Genomic DNA, 26,868 nt, shown 5'->3' with positions numbered 1-26,868 from the left:
GTGCAGTTAATTAATAAAATTATACTTAGTTACCAAATGGGAAATTTCCGGACGTTTCATCAACTTATATTCCCAACTGATTTACTTAGTGCGAGCGTACTCTCGATCTAGCTTGGGCAACAAACGCAACAGAACCATACAGGCTGAAGTAATATCCTCTAACAACAACAAGAACCAAAACAAAAAGGATTAACTTCAAATCAGATTTGTGTTTCCCAAAAAACGTATCATCTGTCCGATGTTTATCTGACTACGTGCTTTGACTCTCATTCACAAGGGAATAAAGCCACACACAATAAACTAAGCAAAATAAGTAAGCCTTTTTCCAAGCTAAGAAAAACAGTTTTTACGACAACTGCGATGTGGCTGGACTCAACTGGTTTAATCCAGTTTGTATTGCATCGCACTCCTTGGATCGGATAGGCGTTTGATACAGGCATAACACTGACCCTTTTACTGATACATTTTTAGAAAGTAAAAAAGGGAAACGAACAAATTGATGATAGCCAATGGATACTTCAAGAACTTAAACTGCATTGCACGTGTATTGAATAGACTGAACGATTAGAATCTGATTGTACTTAATTGTCACGCTGTACTGCTACACTCACAATAATGTGTGACCCTCCACCACGGAATGAGTCGCATGTCACCTTTGCATGATTTTCATATTTTTACATCTTCCTAAAGAGTTTTTTATGCTCTATCCAGTGGTGAAAACCGTTTTAGAAAAGGAGCAAAAACTGTTTGAGTTATAAGCGTGTAACTAAGGTGACTCTCACACTGTTACCAGACACTCCCCGGACTTATATTAAGCCTAGCCCGGCGCAGAACCGCGCGAGGTGACATGCGACTCATTTCGTGGTGGAGGGTTACATATAAATATCCCTGTCGAAACAAACAATTAAACAAAACAAACAAAAACCAAACAAAAAACTGCGAGTCAAGAGAAGCGTTTGCCACTGTAATGGTTGTTTTTTAATAAAAACCCGATTATCTTGAACTTGCAGTGCCATTATTGCTTAAACAGAGGTCTCTCTCATCAATGCAAAGAATGACTCCCATGACATTGATTGACGGATTGAACTCCAAAAGGAGCATAATTAGGACATGTGTGTCGTTGGTCGAAGAAAAAGCATTCTTTCAGGCGCCATTGTTTTCTCTCATGGGCTGTCACTTCCCATCTCAAAATGGCCACGCCGACCTTTTTCTTCTCAACCACATGTAAATAAGACGCATCTTTATTGTTCATTCCGAAACTCGAATGGCAATTCAAATGAATTTGTTATGCTTTAAAAAGCAAGTTATGCAAATTCAAATGGCTAAATATGCAGCAAGAAAAAGTCTGAACTAACAACGCCCTAGTTCAAGACAACCGCACCACCTCCACCGATTGCAATGTGGCAAAAATCAGACAGCAGAGCACATCCTGCAGGCTTGTCCATACCACAGTGCTCTGAGGGACACCACCTGGCCAGAGGAGACAGCGCTACAAAAGAAGCTATACGTCCCCAAAGAGGACTTGGAGAGGACAGCACGTTTCGCCCTGCAGTCCGGACTGACGATCTAACAGCGAACGACAAGAAGAAGAAGAAGAATCTAAAAACAAAATGCTTCGGCACTGATGTTACCAGGTAAAAATTGTATTTTTTCCTTTCGGTTAATGAAAATATCACACGCTCAGTCGATTCCATCTGACAGTTGCCCACTGCAATGACTTATCTCTACGCTCTTAAAAGCACGCCTCTTCCCGTGTAAACAGCTCGGCTGACCCTCTCAGATCTGACCTTGCTTTTACATACAATAAGACCATCTCTCAACATTCCCAAAATCAACGCCCTGGCTGTTGATTTCTAGTGTTAATCAAGTCAAGTCAAGTCAAATTTTATGTTCAGGGAACCCCATGGGGGTACATGAAAAGAAAAAAAAGAAAACAAATTAATAAATACAAAAATACAAGAACACTAAAGAGAGGAATGCAGGTTATTCCATCAGTACATACACACAGACCCGCTCCGTTGTAAAAATAAAATATCAAATAACTTGTTTTACAATGTGGAAATCAAATCTCGTTGTATATGGCGTAACATTAAGTGTGGATAAAAAATTAAAAATTAAAAAAACTACAATCTGCTGTCTAAATCGGCTGACTGAGCAGACATGTGTGAAGCTTAGAAATGAGCGCTTCTGGGGTGATAACGCGAGACAACTCCTATGATCATGCCGCGAGGTGGCGCCAGTTATCAGCCGAAAGGAAGAAGAGGCATAACCTCACCAGAACCGACCATTGTCTGTTTACCGTATATAATGCACGACTTACACACGAACTGTTACCAAAACGATATGCTATTTGGGACCAATGCAAGGTTTTTTCCTTTTTCCTTTCTCGTGTGATCTTGCCGCAAGGTGGCGCCAGTTACCAGCCGAAAGAAAGAGGGGGCATAACCTCACCAGAACCGCCCATTGGGGGCGCACTGTTGTTGCACAAAAAAGTAGGATCCTGTCTTAAACGGAAGAGGCGATACGCCAAGTCTATTTTCTAGTATCTACCATGAACTCTACGGGTGAGTTGTGTACGGTGACCCTATCATTCTTGTTGTTGTCGTGGTGTGTTGTGTTGATTTGTGTTGTATTGTATTGCATCGTTCTTTGGTACTGCCAAAGAGCGTCCCACAATGGAGTGGGCCGCGCACAGGTTTGGTATGTCCTTCAGACTGTATTGTGTTGTGTTGTGTTGTGTTGTGGTGTGGTGTGGTGTGGTGTTGTGTTGTGTGGTGTTGTGTTGTGTTGTGTTGTAATTGTGTCGGGTCGGGTCGTATAGTGTTGTGCCGCATTGTATTGTAGTGTTTTGTATTGTACTGAATAGTATCGTATAAGATTGTATTGTATTTAATCCCATGGCCTGCTTCTTTGTCTCTGATAGCTGAAATAGGTGAATACGCTGCGTATTCCATGGTTACCGAGCCTTTGATCCTCGCCTGAGGCTCGGTAAAAAACTGAAAATCGACCCTCGGGAAAAATGCCAGCTATTCAGGACTCGGAGGTGTGTAAACAATATGTATTGTAGCGTATCGTGCCGTACCATACCGTACCGTATCGTATTGTATTGTATTGTATTGTATTGTGTATTGTATTGTATTGTTTTGTATTGTATTTTTTATCGTATTGTATTTTGTATCGTATCGTATCGTATCGTATCGTATCGTATCGCATAGCTTACCGCCACAGAGCGTCCGACGATGGACTGCGCGCCGCTCAGACTGGGTCCGTTCTTCAGCCTGGCGTCCGAGATCTGGACCACGCCCCCTTTGCTCTCTGCGTACGTGCCAAGGTCAGCGCCCCTGAGGAAAAAGTCAAGGTCAAACAAGGTAAAACAAGGTCAAAGTCAATCCAAGGTCAAACAAGTTCAAAGTCAAGGTCAATTTGCGAAAAAAGCATTAAAACTCAAAATTAGGGTAACAGATACTGTTCTAATAATTTGCTAACATTTCTGTGTATCGATGGAAAAAGAATAGGCTGTACTGCACGATTTATCAAAGAAATAACCCCAGCAGGCAAAGGTCGTTGCACCGGTTTGGGTTTGTTAATAAAGTGGTTTTCGAATTCACTGTGAGAGAGTGTGTGTGTATTTATATATATGTGTGTATGTTTGCGTGTGTGTTTATGTGTTTGTGTTTGTGTGTTAAATTCTTGTCATGATTTCTGTTTCCCTTTTTCTTAAGGAGAAAAAATGTCGGGCAACCAAAATAAAACAAGTCGCGTAAAGCGAAATTAATACATTTAGTCAAGCTGTCGAACTCACAGAATGAAACTGAACGCACTGCATTTTTTCACCAAGACAATACAGCTTCGTCAATCACCGCGAAAAGGAAATCGCTCACCTCCCATGTGCAAAACGCAATGAAATAGACAAGCAAGAATAGCGCGGTAGAGTATTGCGCTAAGGAGGAAAACGCGCTTTTCTGTATTCTTTTTAATTTTCTGAGCTTGTTTTAAATACAACATATCATATACATATGTTCTTGGAATCAGGAAATGATAAAGGATAAGATGAAATCGTTTTTGGATCTTAAATTCTAATCGTGGTACTAATTAACCTATTTTCGTTAATTGTGATAACATTTTAAGAGTAAACATGACCTATGTATATATATTTTCTGATTCAGAATTTGATGAAGAATATGATGCAATAAATTTTGAATCTCTTTGCAAAAATTTGATTTTAATGACAACTTTAATGAGCAAACTCATCAACTAATTTTTAAGCCTCCGAGCTGAAATGCAATAACAAAGTCCGGGCTTTGTCGAAGATTACTTGACCAAAATTTCAACCAATTTGGTTGAAAATTGAGGGCGTGACAGTGCCGCCTCAAGTTCCTCTAAATGCCGGATATGACGTCATCGAAGACATTTATCCGAGAAAAGAAAAAATAGTCTGGGGATATCATACCCAAGAACTCTTATGTGAAGTTTCATGAAGATCTGTCCAGTAGTTTTCTCGGAACCGATCTATACACACACACACACACACACACACACACACACACACACACACACACACACACACACACACACACACATACACCACGACCCTCGTCTCGATTCCCCGTCTCTATGTTAAAACATTTAGTCATAACTTGACTAAATGTAAAAAGAATTAAGAAAACGCTGAAGGCTGTGGTTATTTAAAAGCAGGTTATCAGTCAGATATTGTCACGGTTTCAGTGACACGAGTGGGAAAGGAAATCTTTGTGGGGCGCCTTTCCCAAATTGCAATGTAATGCGCCTGTGCTGGCACCGCATTGCGGAAAAGTTTTGTTGACGAGCACGAAATGCACGAGGATTTTGCCGGCGTGAAATCCGTGCGGGCTCATGGGGTGATTCTTCGCTCACGGCTATAATCACGGGTTCCTAGCATGCTACACGGTTGTATGGTAGGCGACCAGTGATTGGTCAGGGAGATCACTTGTTTTGGGACAGGCAATTGCTGATTGGTCAGGGAGATCATATGGTCTTTCTTCCCAGTCCTTCTGTCTTTCTTTTTCTACGTGCTTTTGCAGACGGAGGTCTGGTTAGTTTCCGTTGACTAAGATTTGGAGGATTCCAACTCGTTGCAAGACTGGTTTAGGTCTACCAACGGGCTTCTGATGTTAGTGCAATACACAGAAGGCTTAGGACGGATGGATTTGGCTACATACTTTCGCTGACGAACGGGAGCCAAATATTCAAGCGGTTTGCTTGAGAGAGCTACGTTTTACGAGCTGTTGAGGTAATTAGCCGTATCTTTACGCTGGTGACCGGTCAATGTCTGTGAAATGTAAACTCTGTTTTGTTTCTCCATGATAGCGTATAACTTGCTCATTATAACGCTAAATTGTAATCTGTATATGGTTTTTGCAGATATGGAGAGGAGGAGAAAATGTCTTGAGTTGTTATTAAAAGTCTATTCTTGCAGGTACCACGTGCTCGCTGAAGGGGGAAGTTAGATATGTTTAAAGGTGGAAAAAGGGGGGATTGTTGCCATGGTCACTGCACCAACTACTCTGTTTCAGCTTGTTGCTACACGTTTGCTGGAGGTTTGCTACCTTGTTGCTACCTGGTTGCTGGAGACGTGCTACACTTTGGCTACACGTCTGCTGGAGACTTGCTACACCGTGGCTACACTCTTGCTGGACGGGGGTTGCTGTCCTTTGCTGTACGGATGCTGTTCTACGGATGTTGCTGCGACTTTCACCAGTATGCACCACTGCGCCACTGCGTTTCATCGAATGGACCCTGGCTACACCGAGAGTTGAGTGCACCCATGCGTAAATGCCCCCCACCATGTCATCTTTCTAACCCTTTATGAAGAACTTTGAGTTGTGACAACGTGGAGTGTTAACGCCTGTACAGTCTAAGACTTTTACAGAGCAGCTAAGCGTTTTCTAACTTTACACGGTTCAGCGTATTCTTATTATTTCATAAACTTTAACTGGCTTTTGTCAGTTATTTTTGTTTTACGACTTGGTCGTAAAAACACTTTTGGCTTCACGAGAAGAGGGAGGTGGAGAGGTAGTGTATATAAACAGACGTCTAGAACTTATACTTTTGTTGATTCTAACTTTTTTTGTGACTGCGAGAGTGGATCGTGGTGTGGTTAGTCAGTTAGCAGTAATTGACCGTTTTAGGTCATTCATTTGACATTAATACGTGACAGATATGATATTGAGTGAAGGAGAAAGGGCCTGCTAAGGCTCTACAGGGGGCTAAGGCTGGGGGAGCTTTATGGAGAAACGATGAGATGTAATCGATATGAAATGAAGGGGAAGCGGGCATGGGGTATTAAAGCAACGGTTTGGGGCTCGTTGTGTAGGGGAAGAAGGCAGGGAAGGGTAGAGCGGGTGATGGGGGGGAGGGGGGGGTAGTGGCGAGAGAAAGGAAATAAAGAGGCAATGACAGAGTGATTACAAAGCAGTTTATTAGGTCAGGAATCATACGTGTTAACTATAGAAGAAAGGACGTGACTGTGAAAAGCCTTGAAATATCACCAAAGTAATAACTATGAAAAGTAACAGATTCGTCGAGTATTAAAAAATGTGTGTGTGTGTGTGTGTGTGTGTGTGTATGTGTGTGTTTGTGTGAGTGTTTGTGTGAGTGTGTGCGTCTTCGCGCATGCGTGCGTTAGTGCCTAATTGGCTGCGTGCGTGCGTGCATGCCTGCCTGTTTGTCTGTCTGTCTGTCTGTCTATCTGTCTGTATATCCGTCTGTGTCCGTGTTTGTCTGTGTCTGGCTGTGTTTCGTGTTGTGTTTTTTTTTTAGGGGGGCGTGCAGTGAAAAAATATACAAATTCGGGTTGGCAATGCGAAATAATTACATTATACGTTATTTGCGTGTTTGACCAAAATATGACATTTTACACAGATCGAGACAGTCATTGTTCTCCGAGACCGCGCTAGCGGTCGAGGTGAACAATGACTGTCGAGATCTGTGTAAAATGTCATATTTTGGTCAAACACGCAAATAACATTTATGTATCGATCGAATTCCTTTCAGGTACTTATGACTTTGTTGTTGTTTTGACGATTGAACGACTAGCACACACACACATGCATGCAATCCACATGTATGCAATCAAACACATAAGGTTCATATTTGGGCGTTTCAGGTTGACCGAAACTTCAAAGGAACTACAAAACACACGTCATGTACTCACTTTGTTGTTGTTTTGACATTGAACAGCATACACACATGAAATCAAACACATGACGGTTTTTTTTGGGGGGTTCCTTTGAAGTTTCGGTCAACCTGAAAAGCCAAATTATAAAGTTTTGTCGGCCTCTGACGTCACATGACTCAAAGAAGGGAAATCCAATCTCCAATCGATACATAGCAGTTTATTAGTCAAATACTATATTTGATCAAGTGGAAAGAGGATAATACAGGGAGTAACAGGAAGTAACTTCGTGTGTAGAAATGGCGTGCGCAAAAGATAGTATATATAATATAGACTACATAAAGTGCCTAAGACGCCATTTTGGAGAAGTGTTTTGTCGAATGTATCCTTCAGAAGTCCAAAGGAAGTTTACTGCGCTGCATTGTTGGCACACCCGCAGTTATCAACTCCAATGTTGAAATTCATTGCATCAATGTAAACGGGGGTATGGGCCGGTTTCGCCTTGCAAAAACCTCGACTTACTGTTAGAGTGCTGGTGATTATTTATAATGCTAGGAGAAAAACAAATCGTGCGATTTTCCTTGCTCAAATCTTTAATCTAACAAATCGTGCGTTTTTCGTTGCTCAAATCTTTAATCTAACAAATGCGTGCATAGAAGTTTCTTCGATCTCAGGTGCGAAAAAGTAGGACAAAACGAAACAGACAGCACATGACTTATAACAGTCTGCAAAGATGTCCAAACTACATTCAAACACTGAGGTCAAGGCAATCCTTGTGTTGGCATAAAAGATGATGTTCGGAACTAAGTCCTTCGGGTTTGTCTGGATTGCGAAAGAGAGAATACCCTTGCTGTTCCCCTGACTATTTGTCACGTGCTTCTGTCCACACACCCCCCGCTACTGATTAGCCATTCCAATGTTTGTCCGAGTCAAAATCAAGGGCAGTCACTCTTTCACAACCCATACAAACCCTACAAAGTTATTTTCGGAATTGCGCAGCTTAGGGCGGTTTGAGACAGGTTGTTTTATTTCGATGGGGAACATCCCTTTAATGGAACAGAATGAAGTGAGAGCGAGAGGGCATTAAGTATAAAAGCAGCAGACTTGTGTTTTTCTTTCTACCTTGAGGGAATGAATGGAGAGGCAACAGAGAACAGTAGGAGAGAGAAAAACGGAAGCGATGACAGCCTAATTAGAAGGCAGTCATTCACTCAACGAGGCGTAGAGGAGAGCAAGAAATCAGTGACAAGGGGGGGAAGCGGGGACAATTTAGCAACATCACAAAAAGTGTTATTAATCAGATCGGCGAGGATGATTCAGCGGGGCGGAAAAACAGGGGCCTTGATGACAAAAAGATGAAGGAAAGTTTCCCAGCAAACAAATCCATCACAAAGGAAGCTGAGAGAGGTGGCGAGGCTGGGTGGGGGGTGGAGAGTGGAGGAGCGGAAAGTGAAGTTAAATGAAGGATACTTGGTTTGGCGAATGGAAGAGGACAGAGCCAAGAGGAGGAGGGAATGGGGCGGGGGGGGGGGGGGGGGGGGGCGATGTGAGAGGAAGAAAACAAATTTTAGCAAACAAGTCTGCCAGAAGGCCGAGAGGCGTGAGAAAAGGGGTAGAGAGAGAAGAGGGAAGAAAAGTAGGCTAACCCAAAGGATAATGTTTTATGTGGAGTAGGAGCGTTGAGATGAGATGGTGACAAGAACTCTCTCTGGCTTTCCATCAGCCCCCCCTCTCTCTCTCTCTCTCTCTCTCTCTCTCTCTCTCTCTCTCTTTCTCTCTCTCTCTCCCCCTCTCTCTCCCCCTCTCTCTCTCTGTCTCTCTTTTATTCATTTGATATTCGTAAAGATCATGTAGTAGTTGCGATAATGCATGATTAATCTCTACATGTATAACCTTTTATTCGCTTTTTTTTGGTGTCGGTTTACGATTGTGATTGTATCCATCTTAATACATGTTTAGTTTCAGCAGGGACAGATTGTAAGACTAGGCGTCAGCCTAAAATCTCCATCCTTGAGTAATAAAGTTCGTTCGTTCGTTCGTTCGTTCGTTCGTTCGTTCTCTCTCCCTCTCTCTCTCCATCTCTCTCTCTCTCGCTCTCTCCCTCTCTCCCTCTCTCTCTCTCTCTCTCTCTCTCTCCATCTCTCTCTCCCTATCTCCCTCTCTATCTCTTTCCCTCTCTCTCTCTCTCTATCTCTCTCTCTTTCTCTCTGTCTCTCTCTCTCCCTCTCTCTCTCTCTCCCTATTGCGTGTGTCTGCGTTTCATCATAAAAAGTTTGTTCCTATGTATTCCCATTTCGATTATAACCATTTTGCTTAGATCAGGACTAGCTGTAAGAAAGGTCCTACGGACCTAATGCTATCTTTCCTGTAATAAAGTTCAAAGTTCAATGTTCAATGTTCAATGTTCTCTCTCCATCTCTCTCTCTTTCCCTCTCTCCATCTCTCTCTCTCTCGCTCTCTCCTCTCTCTCTCTCTCTCTCTCCATCTCTCTCTCTCCCTATCTCCCTCTCTCTATCTCTCTCCCTCTCTCTATCTCTCTCTCTATCTCCCTCTCTCTTTCTCTCTGTCTCTCTCCCTCTCTCTCTATCTCCCTCTCTCTCCATCTCTCTCTCTTTCCCTCTCTCCCTCTGTCTCTCTGTGTCTCTGTCTTTGTCTTTCTCTCTCTCTTTCTCTCTCTCTCTCTCTCTCTCTCTCTCTCTCTCTCTCTCTCTCTCTCTCTCTCTCTCTCTCTCTCTCTCTCTCCACCCCATTTCTGTCTGTCTTGCTTGTGATGGCTAGGACCTGGTAGGGGAGGGGCTTAACCACAGAAGTACCGAGTTTATATAAGTACCAGACCTTGTTTATTTCTTTTTCAATTAAAACAAATCTATGGCTAACATCAGATGGTTGTGGTTTATTGCATTTGCACCCAAATGGAAACAAAACTGGATGTCAACACGACTGACATACAAACAGAGAAGTGTATAAACTTTGAATAAAGTTTGAATTTCACAATATAGCTAAATGAATACAAATCACGCACACACACAGACACACAAAAACAGATGACTGAAGACATTATCATTATGACACACAAAACACAGTTCTGTTAACAAAAGAGACAACAGAAGTCGTTAAACAAGGGATGTGAAGGCTCGGCTGAAATGAGCTTAAGGACGAACAGAAATACACGCGTTGTCACGTTTCAATATATCACTCAAGGTGATTATGAACCGGTTAATTACTACTAATTAACTAACCACACCACGATCCACTCTCGCAGGCATACAATTAAATAGAGTCAACAAAAGTATAAGTTTCAGACGCCTGTTTATGTATAAACTCTCCACCTCCCTCGAGCCTTCACTCAAAATATGTTCCTTTTACGTTCTCAACACGTAAAAAACCAGTGTTCACTGACAAAATGCCAGTACTATGTAGAAAATTATAGTAACACGCTGAACCCGTGTAAATACAGTCGAAATGAGAATGTTCTGTTCGAAAAGCTCTAGTTCGTGCAGGTGTCACACACCCCACGTTGTCACTACTCCAATGAAATCATAGATACGAAAAGACAACGGTGGTCAACGGGGTGCGTACGACATGGTGCACTTAGCTTTATCTCTGCTGCTGCTGCTTAGCCGGTATGCTGGTTAGTCGGTTCGCTGGTTAGCCGGTCCGCTGGTTAGCCGGTTCGCTGGTTAGCCGGTCCGCTGGTTAGCCGGTCTCCTGGTTAGCGTAGCCTCAACAGTTCCCGCCAGAGTCAGCCGTGCCGATGTTACGGGAACGTAACGAACGAACGAAACGAACGAACGAAGGAAGGCTGCAAACAGAAAGCATCGGTGCACTAAACATGTCAGCTACCCCTCACCCACCACCTTAAAACATGTCATCTTTAAATATCTCATCGAGCACGTGGGCCTGCACAAAACTGACTTTTTACAACAACAAAACAGCCATTTTCCGTCCTTCTCTCCCTATCTGCAAAAACCATATACAGATTAGTATTTTAGCGTCACAGAGAGTAAATTATGCGCTAACCTGGAAAGAACAACAGAGAGTATTTCATTCCACCACACAGACTCATCAACAGCGTTAAATAATGATTTATTACCTCAAAAGCCTATGATTGTAACTCTCAATGGAAGCAAAGTCCGCCTCCTCCCTGGAACAGTCTCTGTTCGTCAACAGTGACCCAAAACGTCCAGAACCCCTTGTCGAATCCTTATGCGAAAGCCATCGCCGACGAAGGAAATGTGACGACTTGTCCTCAGCAAAATACGTGGCAGAGGAAAAGAATAACTTGTGGAAGTTCCCCTAGAGTGCCGAATATGATACTCGGTGAAAAACCATCATACTCTAGTAACTGTGTGTTAGGTCCTTCCCCTTCTGCCGCTGGGTGTCAAGTGTGTCGTCCTTGAGTCTCTGACAGACCACCTAGCCAAATACACGTGACTGACCTTGTCACCAATCCAGTCCAGCTATACACAGTTTTGCCTCCCCAAGCAGGGAAAAAGACACGAGAAACTCAATCTCTGAAAATCCCGTGCGCGCTGTCAGCGAAAAAAACCGTCAGCCCTATGACAGCAGAAACCTGCACTGTGAAGCTCGTGCGTTTCAAAACATCCGTGCTCGGGAGCACTGTCAGCAAAAACTCTGCTGTGTCCAATATCACGCACAGGCGCTTTCTATCATACATTGACCCAGAACAGGCACTCCACTGAGTGACGCTTTCTTGGTCTCTGTCACCCGATCGTGACACACCTCCCCTCTTCAAGACGAAACCTCGGTTTCGCTCACAGTCATGTTCTCCTCTACAGCCCGAGAGAGAAAGTCAGCTCCAACATTGTTGGCGCCCGGAATGACGCGTACCGTGAATTGGTACGGTTGGAGAATCAACGCCCAGCGCATAAGTCTGGCGTTTGCCAACCTTGCAACCTGAAGATATTGCAGAGGTTGATGGTCTGTTTCCAGACAGAAAGGTCGTCCTCAAGAACGAGCAACCCCTCGTTTCACCCCTGATGACTGCAACCTTCTCTGTCTTCTTGTCTTTGTTCTTCTGGTCTTTGTCTCGTCCATCACGACAGCAACTGCTTCTGTCACTTTGTCCTTTTCCCCGTAGGCAGTCCTCTCTATGTAGGCGCGCAGCAGGTTGGCGTGGTACAGGCGTGCTTTCCCGTTCATGACGATCCTGTAGTCGTTTTGGCCCACTTTCGCTGTCACCTCAAAAGGTCCTTGCCACTGCAGTTGTAGCTTGTTGTGTTTGACAGGTAGAAGTAGCAACACCCGTTCTCCAATCTTGAAGCTGCGCGGCCGTGCCTTGCGGTCGAATCCTCGCGCGTAACGCTGTGCTGCTCTTCCCAGGTTCTCTTGAGCCAATTTGCAGGTCTCTTCAATCCTGTTCCTGAGTTCTACTATGTAGGTCGCTGTCGTCTGCACCTCCTCGTCAGCTTCTTCGTCCGTCCAAGCCTGACGCAGGATAGCCATGGGACCGCGTACCTGTCTGCCGTACAACAACTCAAATGGGGAAAAGCCCAAGCTCTCCTGAGGAACCTCGCGGTATGCAAAAAGCAATGCTGGGATGTACCTGTCCCACGTGCGTGGTTTCTCCTGAGCTAGTTTCCTCAGCATGGTCTTCAAGGTGCCATTGAACCTTTCCACCAGTCCGTTGCACTGAGCATGGTAAGGAGTGGTGAAGTGCTGCTCCAGTGATAGCAGTCGTGCTGCCTCCGACATCACTCCTCCCGTGAACTGCGTGCCTCTGTCGGTGAGTACCTCTGATGGAATTCCCAGCCGGGACCACATAGTAACCAGAGCCTCAGCTACTCGCGTGGCTTCAATCGATTTCAGAGGGATCGCCTCTGGGTATCGAGTAGCGTAGTCCACCATGGTCAAAATGTATCTGTTTCCGTCCTCAGACGCAGGCAAGATGGGCCCGATGATGTCCACTGCCACCCGACGAAAGGGTTCGTCGATGAGCGGCATCTTCTCTAAGGGGACCTTCCTCACCCTTCCTTTGGCAACCACCTTCTGGCACTTATCGCAGGACGCACAGAAACGTCGGACATCCGTGCAGATGCCTGGCCAGTAAAAGTGGCGCCAGACACGATCCGTGGTCTTCTTGGTACCAAGATGACCTCCCAGAATCGAGTCGTGTGCCGTTGCCATGACACCCTCGCGAAACTCGCGAGGCACGACAACCTGTTTGAATGTACCTTCTTGGTTGCTGAACTCACGGTAGAGCAACTTCTTGTCCCTGAGGAACTTTGACCTCCCATGCTTCCCGCTCAGCTTCACCTTCCCCGACTTCGCGTGCTCCCGAGGAGTAGCTAAGGTCGGGTCAGAATCCTGAGCCTTCGCGAGAAGCGCGGGGGTCACGTTCCCCAGGGCAGCTCGTGCAGCAGGTAGGGGTTTGAGAGGTTTGTCCTCTCGCTCCGCCTGTGCCCGCGTGAGCACTGAAATGACGTCGGGAGACCGATAAACGGGAACCTCCCTGGTGACGCCGTCCACAAACTGAACCCGGTTTCCAATGAGCAAGTCGCATGGAGGATCGTCCATGACGACGGCCACAATGGTCCCCGTGAACAACGGGGTTACGACCTTGATCACTGCCGTGTTCAAATCGTAAGCGTGAGATGCCTCGGCCATTCTCACCCTGATGCTGTCTCCTGTGTAGGCCATAGCTGGAACTAGACTCGCCCGAACCACTATCATGTCTGCTCCTGTGTCCCGCAGACCCTCGCCCTTCACTCCGTTAACGTAGACGTTGCAGTGGGGCTGGAAATGTTTCCTGGAGCACGGAACGCAGAGTTGTGGGATGGTGCATGAGCTCGTGACGTCCCTGAACTCCTCACTGCCAACGAAGTGAACGCCCTTCTGGTCAGCCTGTCTCTTGTGGCAGTCCTTCTTCACGTGGCCCCGCTTGTTGCAGTAGTAACACTGGATGTCAGATCTGGAACTCGATCCCTTGTGTCCCTGATCGTCCTTCCCGTCCTTGGGTCCTGAAGAACCCGAATTTCCCGTTTTTCCTGGCCGTGAGCCTGAAGATTTGCCGGAGATCGCCTGGGCGTCCTCGTGCACTCTGATCCAGTCGGCTGCCTCCTGAGTAGTCTTTGGCTGGTGCTCCTGCACGAAGGTCACCACCTCAGGTCGCAGGCTGGACATCAGTTGTTCCATGACTATGAGGTCGGCAAGGTCGTTGACGGTCCAGTCCTTTTCGGCCATCTCCACCCAGCGCCGCAGGTAGAGGTTAAGGCGTGCCACAAACTGATGACTCAGCTCGCCGCTCAGTCTCTTGCTGTTACGCAGACGTCGTCTGTAGGCTTCAGCAGTCAGGTTAAAGCGCTGGAGTAACGCCTTCTTAAGTGCCTGATAGTCTCTCGCCTCGTCGTCCTCCAAAGCGTTGTAGAGCTGCAATGCGCGTCCCTTTAAGCAGGTGCTAAGGCGGCTAGCCCACGTGGCCTCTTCCCACTTCTGGTCAGATGCAATGCGCTCAAACCGGCGTAAAAAGTCGTCGAGCTCGTCCTTGTCATCGTCGAACGTCGGCAGTCTCGTACGGTCGGCAACAAACGTCGGCGCGCTAGCCTGAGTAAGCGTACCCTTCTCGGCCTGCAGCCTAGCTAGTTCTAGCTGGTGATCGCGTTCGGCCTGTTTGTCCTGTCTGTCACGTTCGGCCTGCCGTTCCCTTTCTTGTCTGTCACGTTCGTCTTTCTCTTTCCGTTCTTGTCTGTCAAGCTCGTCTTTCCTTTCCTGTCTGTCTCGTTCTGCCTGTCGTTCCCTTTCTTGTCTGTCAAGTTCGTCTTTCTCTTTCTTGTCCTGTCGGTCACGTTCGGCCTGTCGTTCAGCCTGTCGTTCCCTTTCTTGTCTGTCAAGTTCGTCCTTCTTGTCCTGTCTGTCACGTTCTTCTTTTCTTGTCAGTCGCTCAAATTCTTCCTTCCGTTCTACTTCTAAGCGTTTTAGAACGCTTCGGGCTCTAACGCGTGCGTCTCGCTCAGTCGGTTGCTCGCTGCCAGGAGTCTCGAAAGTTATTCTCCTCGTAGGAGATCCCCCTGTAGCCATGGTTAGTTTTAGCAAAGCTTTATTACAAAAGTAAGTCTAACGCGGCTATAGCTAGAACACGCGGTGATGAAATGGATACAAAAATCCAGCAACCAGAAAATGCAGAAGAAAAATCCAAACGGTGTAGAACAAAACGCGTAGCCTACTTTATGGCTGCTTTTTGCGGTGAAACAAAGTGTTTCCCACAGCCGTGGCCTACTTTATCGGCTGCTTTTTGCGGTGAAACAGAGTGTCTCCCACAGCCTTGGTTAGGACAGAAGTCCTCGGACCCTTCCCCCCCAAAATTCCAACAAAGTCAAAAAATGGAGAAAAATCCAAGTAAAACAAGACGGTAGAAATGTAACCTTTTACAGAATGAGAAACAACATTAACAATGTAGAGAAAACTGAGTAAAACGAATAACAAATCCGCTAACCCCGCTCAGCTCTCTGCAACGGAAAACTCTGAACGTACAACAACAAAGATTCACAACCAAAGGAAAGGGAAGTAATCACAGTTAGCGCATACAATAACTCACAAATTACAATTTACATTTCCTGCAAGATGTGAATCGCTTAAGGTGTGGTATATGATCAAAACTATACAAAAAAGGGTAGCACCAAGCAGAAAATAAGTCGAGCACTGACGAGATTATCTGCTCTTAGTTCTCCTTAATTGGTGGGTCTTTATCAGTCAGGAATTAACTGAGTAAATCCCGGCTTGGCCCCCACGTGTCACGTTTCAATATATCACTCAAGGTGATTATGAACCGGTTAATTACTACTAATTAACTAACCACACCACGATCCACTCTCGCAGGCATACAATTAAATAGAGTCAACAAAAGTATAAGTTTCAGACGCCTGTTTATGTATAAACTCTCCACCTCCCTCGAGCCTTCACTCAAAATATGTTCCTTTTACGTTCTCAACACGTAAAAAACCAGTGTTCACTGACAAAATGCCAGTACTATGTAGAAAATTATAGTAACACGCTGAACCCGTGTAAATACAGTCGAAATGAGAATGTTCTGTTCGAAAAGCTCTAGTTCGTGCAGGTGTCACACACCCCACGTTGTCACTACTCCAATGAAATCATAGATACGAAAAGACAACGGTGGTCAACGGGGTGCGTACGACATGGTGCACTTAGCTTTATCTCTGCTGCTGCTGCTTAGCCGGTATGCTGGTTAGTCGGTTCGCTGGTTAGCCGGTCCGCTGGTTAGCCGGTTCGCTGGTTAGCCGGTCCGCTGGTTAGCCGGTCTCCTGGTTAGCGTAGCCTCAACAGTTCCCGCCAGAGTCAGCCGTGCCGATGTTACGGGAACGTAACGAACGAACGAAACGAACGAACGAAGGAAGGCTGCAAACAGAAAGCATCGGTGCACTAAACATGTCAGCTACCCCTCACCCACCACCTTAAAACATGTCATCTTTAAATATCTCATCGAGCACGTGGGCCTGCACAAAACTGACTTTTTACAACAACAAAACAGCCATTTTCCGTCCTTCTCTCCCTATCTGCAAAAACCATATACAGATTAGTATTTTAGCGTCACAGAGAGTAAATTATGCGCTAACCTGGAAAGAACAACAGAGAGTATTTCATTCCACCACACAGACTCATCAACAGCGTTAAATAATGATTTATTACCTCAAAAGCCTATGATTGTAACTCTCAATGGAAGCAAAGTCCGCCTCCTCCCTGGAACAGTCTCTGTTCGTCAACAGTGACCCAAAACGTCCAGAACCCCTTGTCGAATCCTTATGCGAAAGCCATCGCCGACGAAGGAAATGTGACGACTTGTCCTCAGCAAAATACGTGGCAGAGGAAAAGAATAACTTGTGGAAGTTCCCCTAGAGTGCCGAATATGATACTCGGTGAAAAACCATCATACTCTAGTAACTGTGTGTTAGGTCCTTCCCCTTCTGCCGCTGGGTGTCAAGTGTGTCGTCCTTGAGTCTCTGACAGACCACCTAGCCAAATACACGTGACTGACCTTGTCACCAATCCAGTCCAGCTATACACAGTTTTGCCTCCCCAAGCAGGGAAAAAGACACGAGAAACTCAATCTCTGAAAATCCCGTGCGCGCTGTCAGCGAAAAAAACCGTCAGCCCTATGACAGCAGAAACCTGCACTGTGAAGCTCGTGCGTTTCAAAACATCCGTGCTCGGGAGCACTGTCAGCAAAAACTCTGCTGTGTCCAATATCACGCACAGGCGCTTTCTATCATACATTGACCCAGAACAGGCACTCCACTGAGTGACGCTTTCTTGGTCTCTGTCACCCGATCGTGACACGCGTCATCTATAAAAGTGACGACCAAACCGTTTGTCTCTGTCAACAAAATCTTAATCTGGCGCTTTCCTGGAAGCTGTGTAGTCAAGATAGCGCCATTTTTACGACGGAGAGGAGGTCATATAACACTTTTCAACAGAACAGGAACGGGTGAGTGACGGACGATCCAGTGTTTAGCTTTGTCAGCAGAATTGAACAGCCAAGATTTCCGGTCAGGGGGTTTTGATGAATTTATTTGCTGACTATATAAAATACATTCAAGTCGTGTGCACGCGCGCAATTCTAAGCACACGCATGCATGCAGGGACTAATACACACACAGCACACACACACGCACACACTGTACACTACATTGGGGTGTGCACGGTAAAGATCCCACGATTGACAAAAGGGTCTTTCCTGGCAAAATTGTATAGGCATAGATACAAAATGTCCACCAAAATACCCGTGTGACTTGGAATAATAGGCCGTGAAAAGTAGGATATGCGCCGAAATGGCTGCGATCTGCTGGTCGATGTGAATGTGTGATGTATTGTGTAAAAAATTCCATCTCACACGGCATAAATAGATCCCTGCGCCTTGAGTCCGAGTCTGGAGATACGCGCGCGATATAAGACTTCATAATTATAACAATAACACACACACACACACACACACACACACACACACACACACACACACACACACACACACACACACACACACACACACACACACACACACACACACACACTTGTTGGCAATTTGGCCCGCATAAAAGAACTAAGCGAATAGAGGTTGATAACTATGACCAGTACTCGTACGAATGAAAGATTTCGAACGAAGATGTCTAAAGTATAGACACTCGCATATAAGTTGCTTTCAAAAACTGAACATTCTTTGAACAAATGCGGGTGAGGCTATAGCGACATCAGAAACGCGCATCCAAACATTTCACCCTTGAATCAACCTTGAAGAGGGACCCAACTTGAGAGGGACGAAAAACTTAACAGGTTGTTGTTGTTGTTGTTGTTGTTGTTGTTGTTGTTGTTGTTGTTAATGTTGTTGTTAATGTTGTTGTTGTTGTTGATGTTGTTTCTTTTTTTCTTTTTTTTCTTTTTCTTGTTGTTTTTATTGTTGTTACACCCCCGGTATAGGGGTGTGTATAGGTTTCGCTCGATGTGTTTGTTTGTTTGTTTGTTTGTGTTCGCATATAGATCGGAAGAATGAACGGACCGATCGTCACCAAACTTGGTGAACAGGTTCTATACATTCCTGAGACGGTCCTTACAAAAATTGGGACCAATCAAACACACGATTAGGGAGTTATTGGTGGATTAAGATTCGACAAGGACTTATACAGGGACATTTTAATGGTCAAAGGGAAATAACCACACTTGTTAGCAGTGCCTGCTCAGTTGGTGGCAGTGAGAATGCTAAGGACGGGGGTGTTTTTCCTACCTGGGAGGAATTTCTTGTTGTTGTTGGTTTTGGAGGGGTAGGGGGCCACGCAAAGTAAACCTGCTGGAGTATGAAATAAATTAAATCATACACAAAATAAACATGTTGTTAAAGTCCAAGACTCACCTGAGTCCCTGCCCATGATCAGCACCCATCCCGGTGCAGTTGGGCATCAGGCCGGCAAAGGACTTGATCCGGAAGTTGTGCGCCGTGACCCTGTCCTGGGGGTCAAAGCCCTGAAGGTCAATCTGCACGTGCAGGCCGTCAGCGTCTCCGAAACTGCTGCACCCGAAACCCTGCACAGCGACAAGCACACGACCTTCCTGGTCTTATTTGATGACACTGATTTGTTTGTTTGTTTGTTTGTTTGCTTGTTTTTTTGTATATTTGTTTGTTTGTTTGTTTGTTTGCTTGTTTTTTTTGTATATGTGACCCTCCGCCACGGAATGAATCGCATGTCACCTTTGCATGATTTTCATATTTTTACATTTTCCTAAAGAGTTTTTGATGCTCTATCCAGTGGTGAAAACCGTTTTAGAAAAGAGCGAAAACTGTTTGAATTATAAGCCTGTGACTAAGGTGACCCTCACACTGTTACCAGACACTCCCCGGATTTATATTAAGCCTAGCGCAGAACCGCGCGAGGTGACATGCGACTCATTTCGTGGTGGAGGGTCACATATTTGTTTGTTTGTTTGTTTGTTTGTTCGCTTCTTTCTACAAACTTCAGGCTGACATTAAATTGGTTTCTTTTACAAGTTGATGTTTACCGTGCAGAAACGAACACAATGAAGGTTGAAGCATATGCCGCTTTTTCATACTAGCTAAATAAACTTTTGTTTAATATTTCTAAAAAAAATAACAAAAAAGACCACCAACGCTCAAAATCAAAACTGTTTCTCTCGTCAATGTGTTGCCGCTCGCCCTAACTTAGCCGTTAACAAGTCGCGTAAGGCGAAATTACTACATTTAGTCAAGCTGTGGAACTCACAGAATGAAACTGAACGTAGTCCGCCGCTAGTGCAAAAGGCAGTGAAAGTGACGAGCCTGTTTGGCGCTGTAGCGGTTGCGCTGTGCTTCATAGCACGCTTTACTGTACCTCTCTTCGTTTTAAGTTTCTGAGCGTGTTTTTAATCCAAACATATCATATCTATATGTTTTTGGAATCAGGAACCGACAATGAATAAGATGAAATAGTTTTTAAAACGATTTCGGAAATTTTATTTTGATCATAATTTTTATATTTTTAATTTTCAGAGCTTGTTTTTAATCCAAATATAACATATTTATATGTTTTTGGAATCAAAAAATTATGTACAATAAGATGAACGTAAATTTGGATCGCTTTATAAAAAGAATTTTTTTTTTACAATTTTCAGATTTTTAATGACCAAAGTCATCAATTAATTTTTAAGCCACCAATCTGAAATGCAATACCGAAGTCCGGCCTTTGTCGAAGATTGCTTGGCCAAAATTTCAATCAATTTGATTGAAAAATGAGGGTGTGACAGTGCCGCCTCAACTTTTACAAAAAGCCGGATATGACGTCATCAAAGACATTTATCCAAAAAAAGAAAAATATATCCGGGGATATCATTCCCAGGAACTCTCATGTCAAATTTCATAAAGATCGGTCCAGTAGTTTAGTCTGAATCGCTCTACACACACACACACAGACGCACACACGCACACACACACACACACACACACACACACACACACACACACACACACACACACACACACACACACACACATACACCACGACCCTCGTCTCGATTCCCCCTCTATGTTAAAACATTTAGTTAAAACTTGACTAAATGTAATAAGAATGAAATAAAAGAGATGTTCATTTTGAAAGTTAAACATGTGAAATGGCAGCATAACCGTTGCGCGGACAGAAACAAACACAGATAATCCAATTCTACCTCCTTAACTGCATTTTGCAGAGCTCTGCAAGTAAAACTGATGATGTAACCGTCCCCAAAAGTCATATTAGGCAATGGAGTAAAGAGTTTGCCCAGCAAACACTGCATTCAGAAAACGATATTCAACATAATAAGGACAGGCATCACAGCAGTTTGAAATTCAATTCAAGGCTGCAATAACTCAGTTATGCAACATTCTGCCAAAAAATTGTGATTGGGTGGAGAAGTGCAAAAAACAAAACGCTCAGAAAATGATCAGAAATACAGCTTTTTGTGTATTCTGTGATTTCGACTTATACGGACAATGGATAGTCCTTTTAACAATTGGACTCACCATATGCGATGTGGTCAGGCTTTTACACGGAATAAGATTGTCTATCTGCTTGCACGATCAAAAGTTGAGGCGGCACTGTCACACCCTCATTTTTCAATCAAATTGATTGAAATTTTGGCAAAGTAATCTTTGACGAAGGCCGGACTTTGGTATTACATTTCAGCTTGGTGGTTTAAAAACTAATGAATGAGTTTGGTCATTAAAAATCGGAAACTTGTAATTAAAATTATTTTTATATTAAACGATCCAAAAATAATTCCATCTTATTCTTCGTCATGTTCTGATTCCAAAAACATATACATCTATATATACGGCTTGTGTGTGTCTGTCTGTCACTTCGCGATGCACGGCCAAAGTTCTCGATGGATCTGCTTCACATTTGGTGGGCATATTCAGGTAGACCCCGGACACAATCTGGTCGATGAAAATTTTCAACACGTATTCATCTAGTATGTTATATTGGGATTACAAACAAGCTCTGAAAATTAAAAATATGAAAATTATGATTAAAATTAATGTTCCGAAATCGATATAAAAACAATTTCATCTTATTCCTTGTCGGTCCCTGATTCCAAAAACATATAGATATGATATGTTTGGATTAAAAACAAACTCAGTAAGCTAAAAAGAATAGACATACAGAAATGCGTGTTATCCTGCTCAGCGCGACCACTACCGCACTATTCTGCATGGCTTGTCGATTTCACTGCCTTTGCCACGAGCGGTGGACTGACGAAACTACGAGTATGTGGTCTTTGTGAAAAAAGCAGTGCGTTCAGTTTCATTCTGTGAGTTCGACAGCTTGACTAAATGTTGTTATTTCGCCTTACGCGACTTGTTTGTTGGTCATGTTACCTACCCTAAACCAACATATATTTGTGTTTGGTCTAAGAGCCGAGCCAGATCTGAGATGGCGAGCATAACAGTTCTGTGTTCACGGACCGGTGTCACGAACTGAACACTCTGCCTGAACAATCCTTCTCATTGCGGTCAATGCGCATGCGCTAACATGGGGAGATTGATCAGGTCATGAACAACCTAACCCTAACCCGAACCCGAACCCGAACCCTAACCCTTACCCTAATCCTAACCCTAATCCTAACCCAAACCCTAACCCATGGTTCGTTCGGTTAAAGGGTCGCATGTTTTAAGTCCAAGATTGGCGCATGCGCATTGACCGCAATGAGAAGGATTGTTCAGTAGAGGTTTCAGTTCGTGACACATGACTGTGCAGTTAAGCGCCGGGTCTCCCGACAACCTTCTCTTTCTTCTCCTTCCACGTATTTCCAATGATATTTGATAAGTGATTGTCTCAGCCAGGAACCGTTTTTTATTACATTTAGTCAAAACTATACATTTAGTCAAGTTTTGACTAAATGTTTTAACATAGAGGGGGAATCGAGACGAGGGTCGTGGTGTATGTGTGTATGTGTGTGTGTGCGTGTGTGTGTTGTAGAGCGATTCAGACTAAACTACTGGACCGATCTTTATGAAATTTGACATGAGAGTTCCTGGGTATGAAATCCCCGAACGTTTTTTTTCATTTTTTTGATAAATGTCTTTGATGACGTCATATCCGGCTGTTCGTGAAAGTTGGGGCGGCACTGTCACGCCCTCATTTTTCAACCAAATTGGTAGAAATTTTGGTCAAGGAATCTTCGACGAAGCCCGGACTTCGGTATTGCATTTCAGCTTGGTGGCTTAAAAATTAATTAATGACTTTGGTCATTAAAAATCGGAAAATTGTAAAAAAACATAACAATTTATAAAACGATCCAAATTTACGTTTATCTTATTCTCCATCATTTGCTGATTCCAAAAACATATAAATATGTTATATTCGGATTAAAAACAAGCTCTGAAAATTAAATATATAAAAATTATTATCAAAATTTTTTTTTCGAAATCAATTTAAAAACACTTTCATCTTATTCCTTGTCGGTTCCTGATTCCAAAAATATATAGATATGATATGTTTGGATTAAAAACACGCTCAGAAAGTTAAAACGAAGAGAGGTACAGAAAAGCGTGCTATCCTTCTCAGCGCAACGAATACCCCGCTCTTCTTGTCAATTCCACGGGCACTGCCTTTGCCACGGGCGGTGGAGTGACGATGCTACGAGTATACGGTCTTGCTGCGTTGCGTTGCGTTCAGTTTCATTCTGTGAGTTCGACAGCTACTTGACTAAATATTGTATTTTCGCCTTACGCGACTTGTTTATTATATTTAGTCAAGTTTTGACTAAATATTTTAACATCGAGGGGGAATCGAAACGAGGGTCGTGGTGTATGTGCGTGTGTGTGTGCGTGCGTGCGTGTGTGCGTGTGTGTGTGTGTGTAGAGCGATTCAGACTAAACTACTGGACCGATCTTTATGAAATTTGACATGAGAGTTCCTGGGTATGAAATCCCCGAACGTTTTTTTCATTTTTTTGATAAATGTCTTTGATGACGTCATATCCGGCTTTTCGTGAAAGTTGAGGCGGCACTGTCACGCCCTCATTTTTCAACCAAATTGGTTGAAATTTTGGTCAAGTAATCTTCGACAAAGCCCGGACTTCGGTATTGCATTTCAGCTTGGTGGCTTAAAAATTAATTAATGACTTTGGTCATTAAAAATCTGAAAATTGTAAAAAAAAAAATAAAAATTTATAAAACGATCCAAATTTACGTTTATCTTATTTTCCATCATTTGCTGATTCCAAAAACATATAAATATGTTATATTCGGATTAAAAACAAGCTCTGAAAATTAAATATATAAAAATTATTATCAAAATTAAATTGTCCAAATCAATTTAAAAACACTTTCATCTTATTCCTTGTCGGTTCCTGATTCCAAAAACATATAGATATGATATGTTTGGATTAAAAACACGCTCAGAAAGTTAAAACAAAGAGAGGTACAGAAAAGCGTGCTATCCTTCTTAGCGCAACTGCTACCCCGCTCTTCTTGTCAATTTCACTGCCTTTGCCATGAGCGGTGGACTGACGATGCTACGAGTATACGGTCTTGCTGAAAAATGGCAGCTACTTGACTAAATATTGTATTTTCGCCTTACGCGACTTGTTACATTTAGTCAAAACTATACATTTAGTCAAGTTTTGACTAAATGTTTTAACATAGAGGGGGAATCGAGACGAGGGTCGTGGTGTATGTGTGTATGTGTGTGTGTGCGTGTGTGTGTTGTAGAGCGATTCAGAGTAAACTACTGGACCGATCTTTATGAAATTTGACATGAGAGTTCCTGGGTATGATATCCCCGGACAATTTTTTTCATTTTTTCGATAAATGTCGTTGATGACGTCATATCCGGCTTTTTGTAAAAGTTGAGGCGGCACTGTCACACCCTCATTTTTCAATCAAATTGATTGAAATTTTGGCCAAGCAATCTTCGACGAAGGCCGGACTTCGGTATTGCATTTCAGCTTGGTGGCTTAAAAATTAATTAATGACTTTGGTCATTAAAAATCTGAAAATTGTTTAAAAAAAAAATAATTTAAAACGATCCAAATTTACGTTCATCTTATTCTTCATCATTTTCTGATTCCAAAAACATATAAATATGTTATATTTGGATTAAAAACAAGCTCTGAAAATTAAAAATATAAAAATTATGATCAAAATAAAATTTTCGAAATCAATTTAAAAACACTTTCATCTTATTCCTTGTCGGTTCCTGATTCCAAAAACATATAGATATGATATGTTTGGATTAAAAACACGCTCAGAAAGTTAAAACGAAGAGAGGTACAGAAAAGCGTGCTATCCTTCTCAGCGCAACTACTACGCCGCTCTTCTTGTCAATTTCACTGCCTTTGCCACGAGCGGTGGACTGACGATGCTACGAGTATACGGTCTTGCTGAAAAATTGCATTGCGTTCAGTTTCATTCTGTGAGTTCGACAGCTTGACTAAATGTTGTATTTTCGCCTTACGCGACTTGTTACATTTAGTCAAGTTTTGACTAAATGTTTTAACGTAGAGGGGGGAATCGAGACGAGGGTGAGGTGTATGTGTGTGTGTGTGTGTGTGTAGAGCGATTCAGAGAAAACTACTGGACCGATCTTCATGAAATTTTACATGGAAGTTCCTGGGTATGATATCCCCAGACTTTTTTTCATTTTTTTGATAAATGTCTTTGATGACGTCATATCCGGCTTTTCGTGAAAGTTGAGGCGGCACTGTCACGCTCTCATTAATTTTTTTTCAACCAAATTGGTTGAAATTTTGGTCAAGTAGTCTTCGACGACGCCCGGAATTTGGTATTGCATTTCAGCTTGGAGGCTTACAAATTAATTAATGAGTTTGCTCATTAAAGTTGTCATTAAAATCGATTTTTCGCAAACAGATTTAAAATTGATTGCATCGTATTCTTCATGACATTCTGAATCTAAAAATATATACATATGTCATGTTTACTCTTAAAATGTGATCACAATTAACGAAAATAGATTAATTAGTCTTACGATTAAAATTTAAGAAATCGATCCAAAAATGATTTCATCTTATTCTTTATAGTTTCCTGATTCCAAAAACATATAGATATGATAGGTTGTATTAAAAACAAGCTTAGAAAGCTTAGCACAATACGCTACCGCGCTATTCTGGCGTGTGCATATCACTGCGTTTTGCACGTGGGAGGTGAGCGATTTCCTTCTCGCGGGGATTGACGAAGCTGTACTGTCTTGGTGAAAAAATAAAGTGCGTTCAGTTTCATTCCGTGAGTTCGACAGCTTGACTAAATGTAGTAATTTCGCCTTACGCGACTTGTTTTTATTCAGGGTATTTCCTTTCAAAAGCGTGTTCGATTAAGAGTGATGCTGTTCAATTGCGAGAATAAAGAAAACCCGCTTCCTGCTTTTGTTATACACTAAACTACACGAATACCTCGCGAATTATTAAGGCATTCTTTCGAGATTGTAACACTGTTATTTGTGCAAAAGAAAAACACAACCGATGTATGAAGAGTTTTGAAAGCAGACACGATCAAGGTAGATCCGTGACTGTGACTCTTATTTTCGGAGAACAGTTAAACTTTCGAATTAGCTTGGTTAGAATTTGATCGATACATACTATGTGTGTGTGTGTGTGTGTGTGTGTGTGTGTGTGTGTCTGTGTATGTATGTATGTATGTGTGTGTGTGTGTGCGTGTGTGCGTGTGTGTGTGTGTGTGTGTGTGTGAGTGTGTGAGTGTGTGTGTATGTGTGTGTGTGAGTGTGTGTGTATGTGTGTGTGTGTGTGTGTGTGTGTGTGTGTGTGTGTGTGTGTGTGGTGCGCGCAGGGGGGTGTCCAAGCTTGTGCATACGTGCTCCCTCACTCGCTCTCTTGTTCTTTTTTTTAATGACATCCCAGTTTGTTGTATTTTGTTGTTGTTGTTTGCAAAGTGGCTCGCGTGCATTGGCGTGCAAGCATATCTGTCAGTGTGCTTATGTGCGGTGGGAGTGAGAAGGAGTGATGCTAAACCCGCTGTAATGACATGCACGCCGATCTGTCAGGGTGTCAGCGTGCCAGGAAAGAGACAGAAGAAGCATGGTGGGAGAACCGGGGAATGAAACAGAACGGAACAGGAAGAGAGACAGACGGAGCATGGAGAGAGAACCGGGGAATGAAACAGAACGGAACAGGAAGAGAGACAGAAGAAGCATGGTGGGAGAACCGAGGAATGAAACAGAACGGAACAGGAAGAGAGACAGACGGAG

At 43.4% G+C, this 26,868-nt stretch overlaps 1 protein-coding gene across 1 annotated transcript in view; it reads right to left on the bottom strand.

The window, feature by feature from the left end:
• LOC138963290 (pro-resilin-like) overlaps positions 1–26,868 on the bottom strand; it is a 106,123-nt gene that overhangs the window by 25,235 nt on the left and 54,020 nt on the right. The window contains exons 3-4 of the mRNA XM_070335355.1: positions 19,032–19,201; positions 3,221–3,341 (exon numbers count right to left, since the gene is read on the bottom strand). Of these exons, the coding sequence (XP_070191456.1) occupies positions 3,221–3,341; positions 19,032–19,201 (291 nt within the window). The remainder of the gene's footprint in view (positions 1–3,220; positions 3,342–19,031; positions 19,202–26,868) is intronic.

This window comes from Littorina saxatilis, linkage group LG3 (genome assembly GCF_037325665.1).
Source record: "Littorina saxatilis isolate snail1 linkage group LG3, US_GU_Lsax_2.0, whole genome shotgun sequence".
NCBI lineage: Eukaryota > Metazoa > Mollusca > Gastropoda > Littorinimorpha > Littorinidae > Littorina > Littorina saxatilis.
This window is presented reverse-complemented; position numbering and strand designations above follow the sequence as displayed.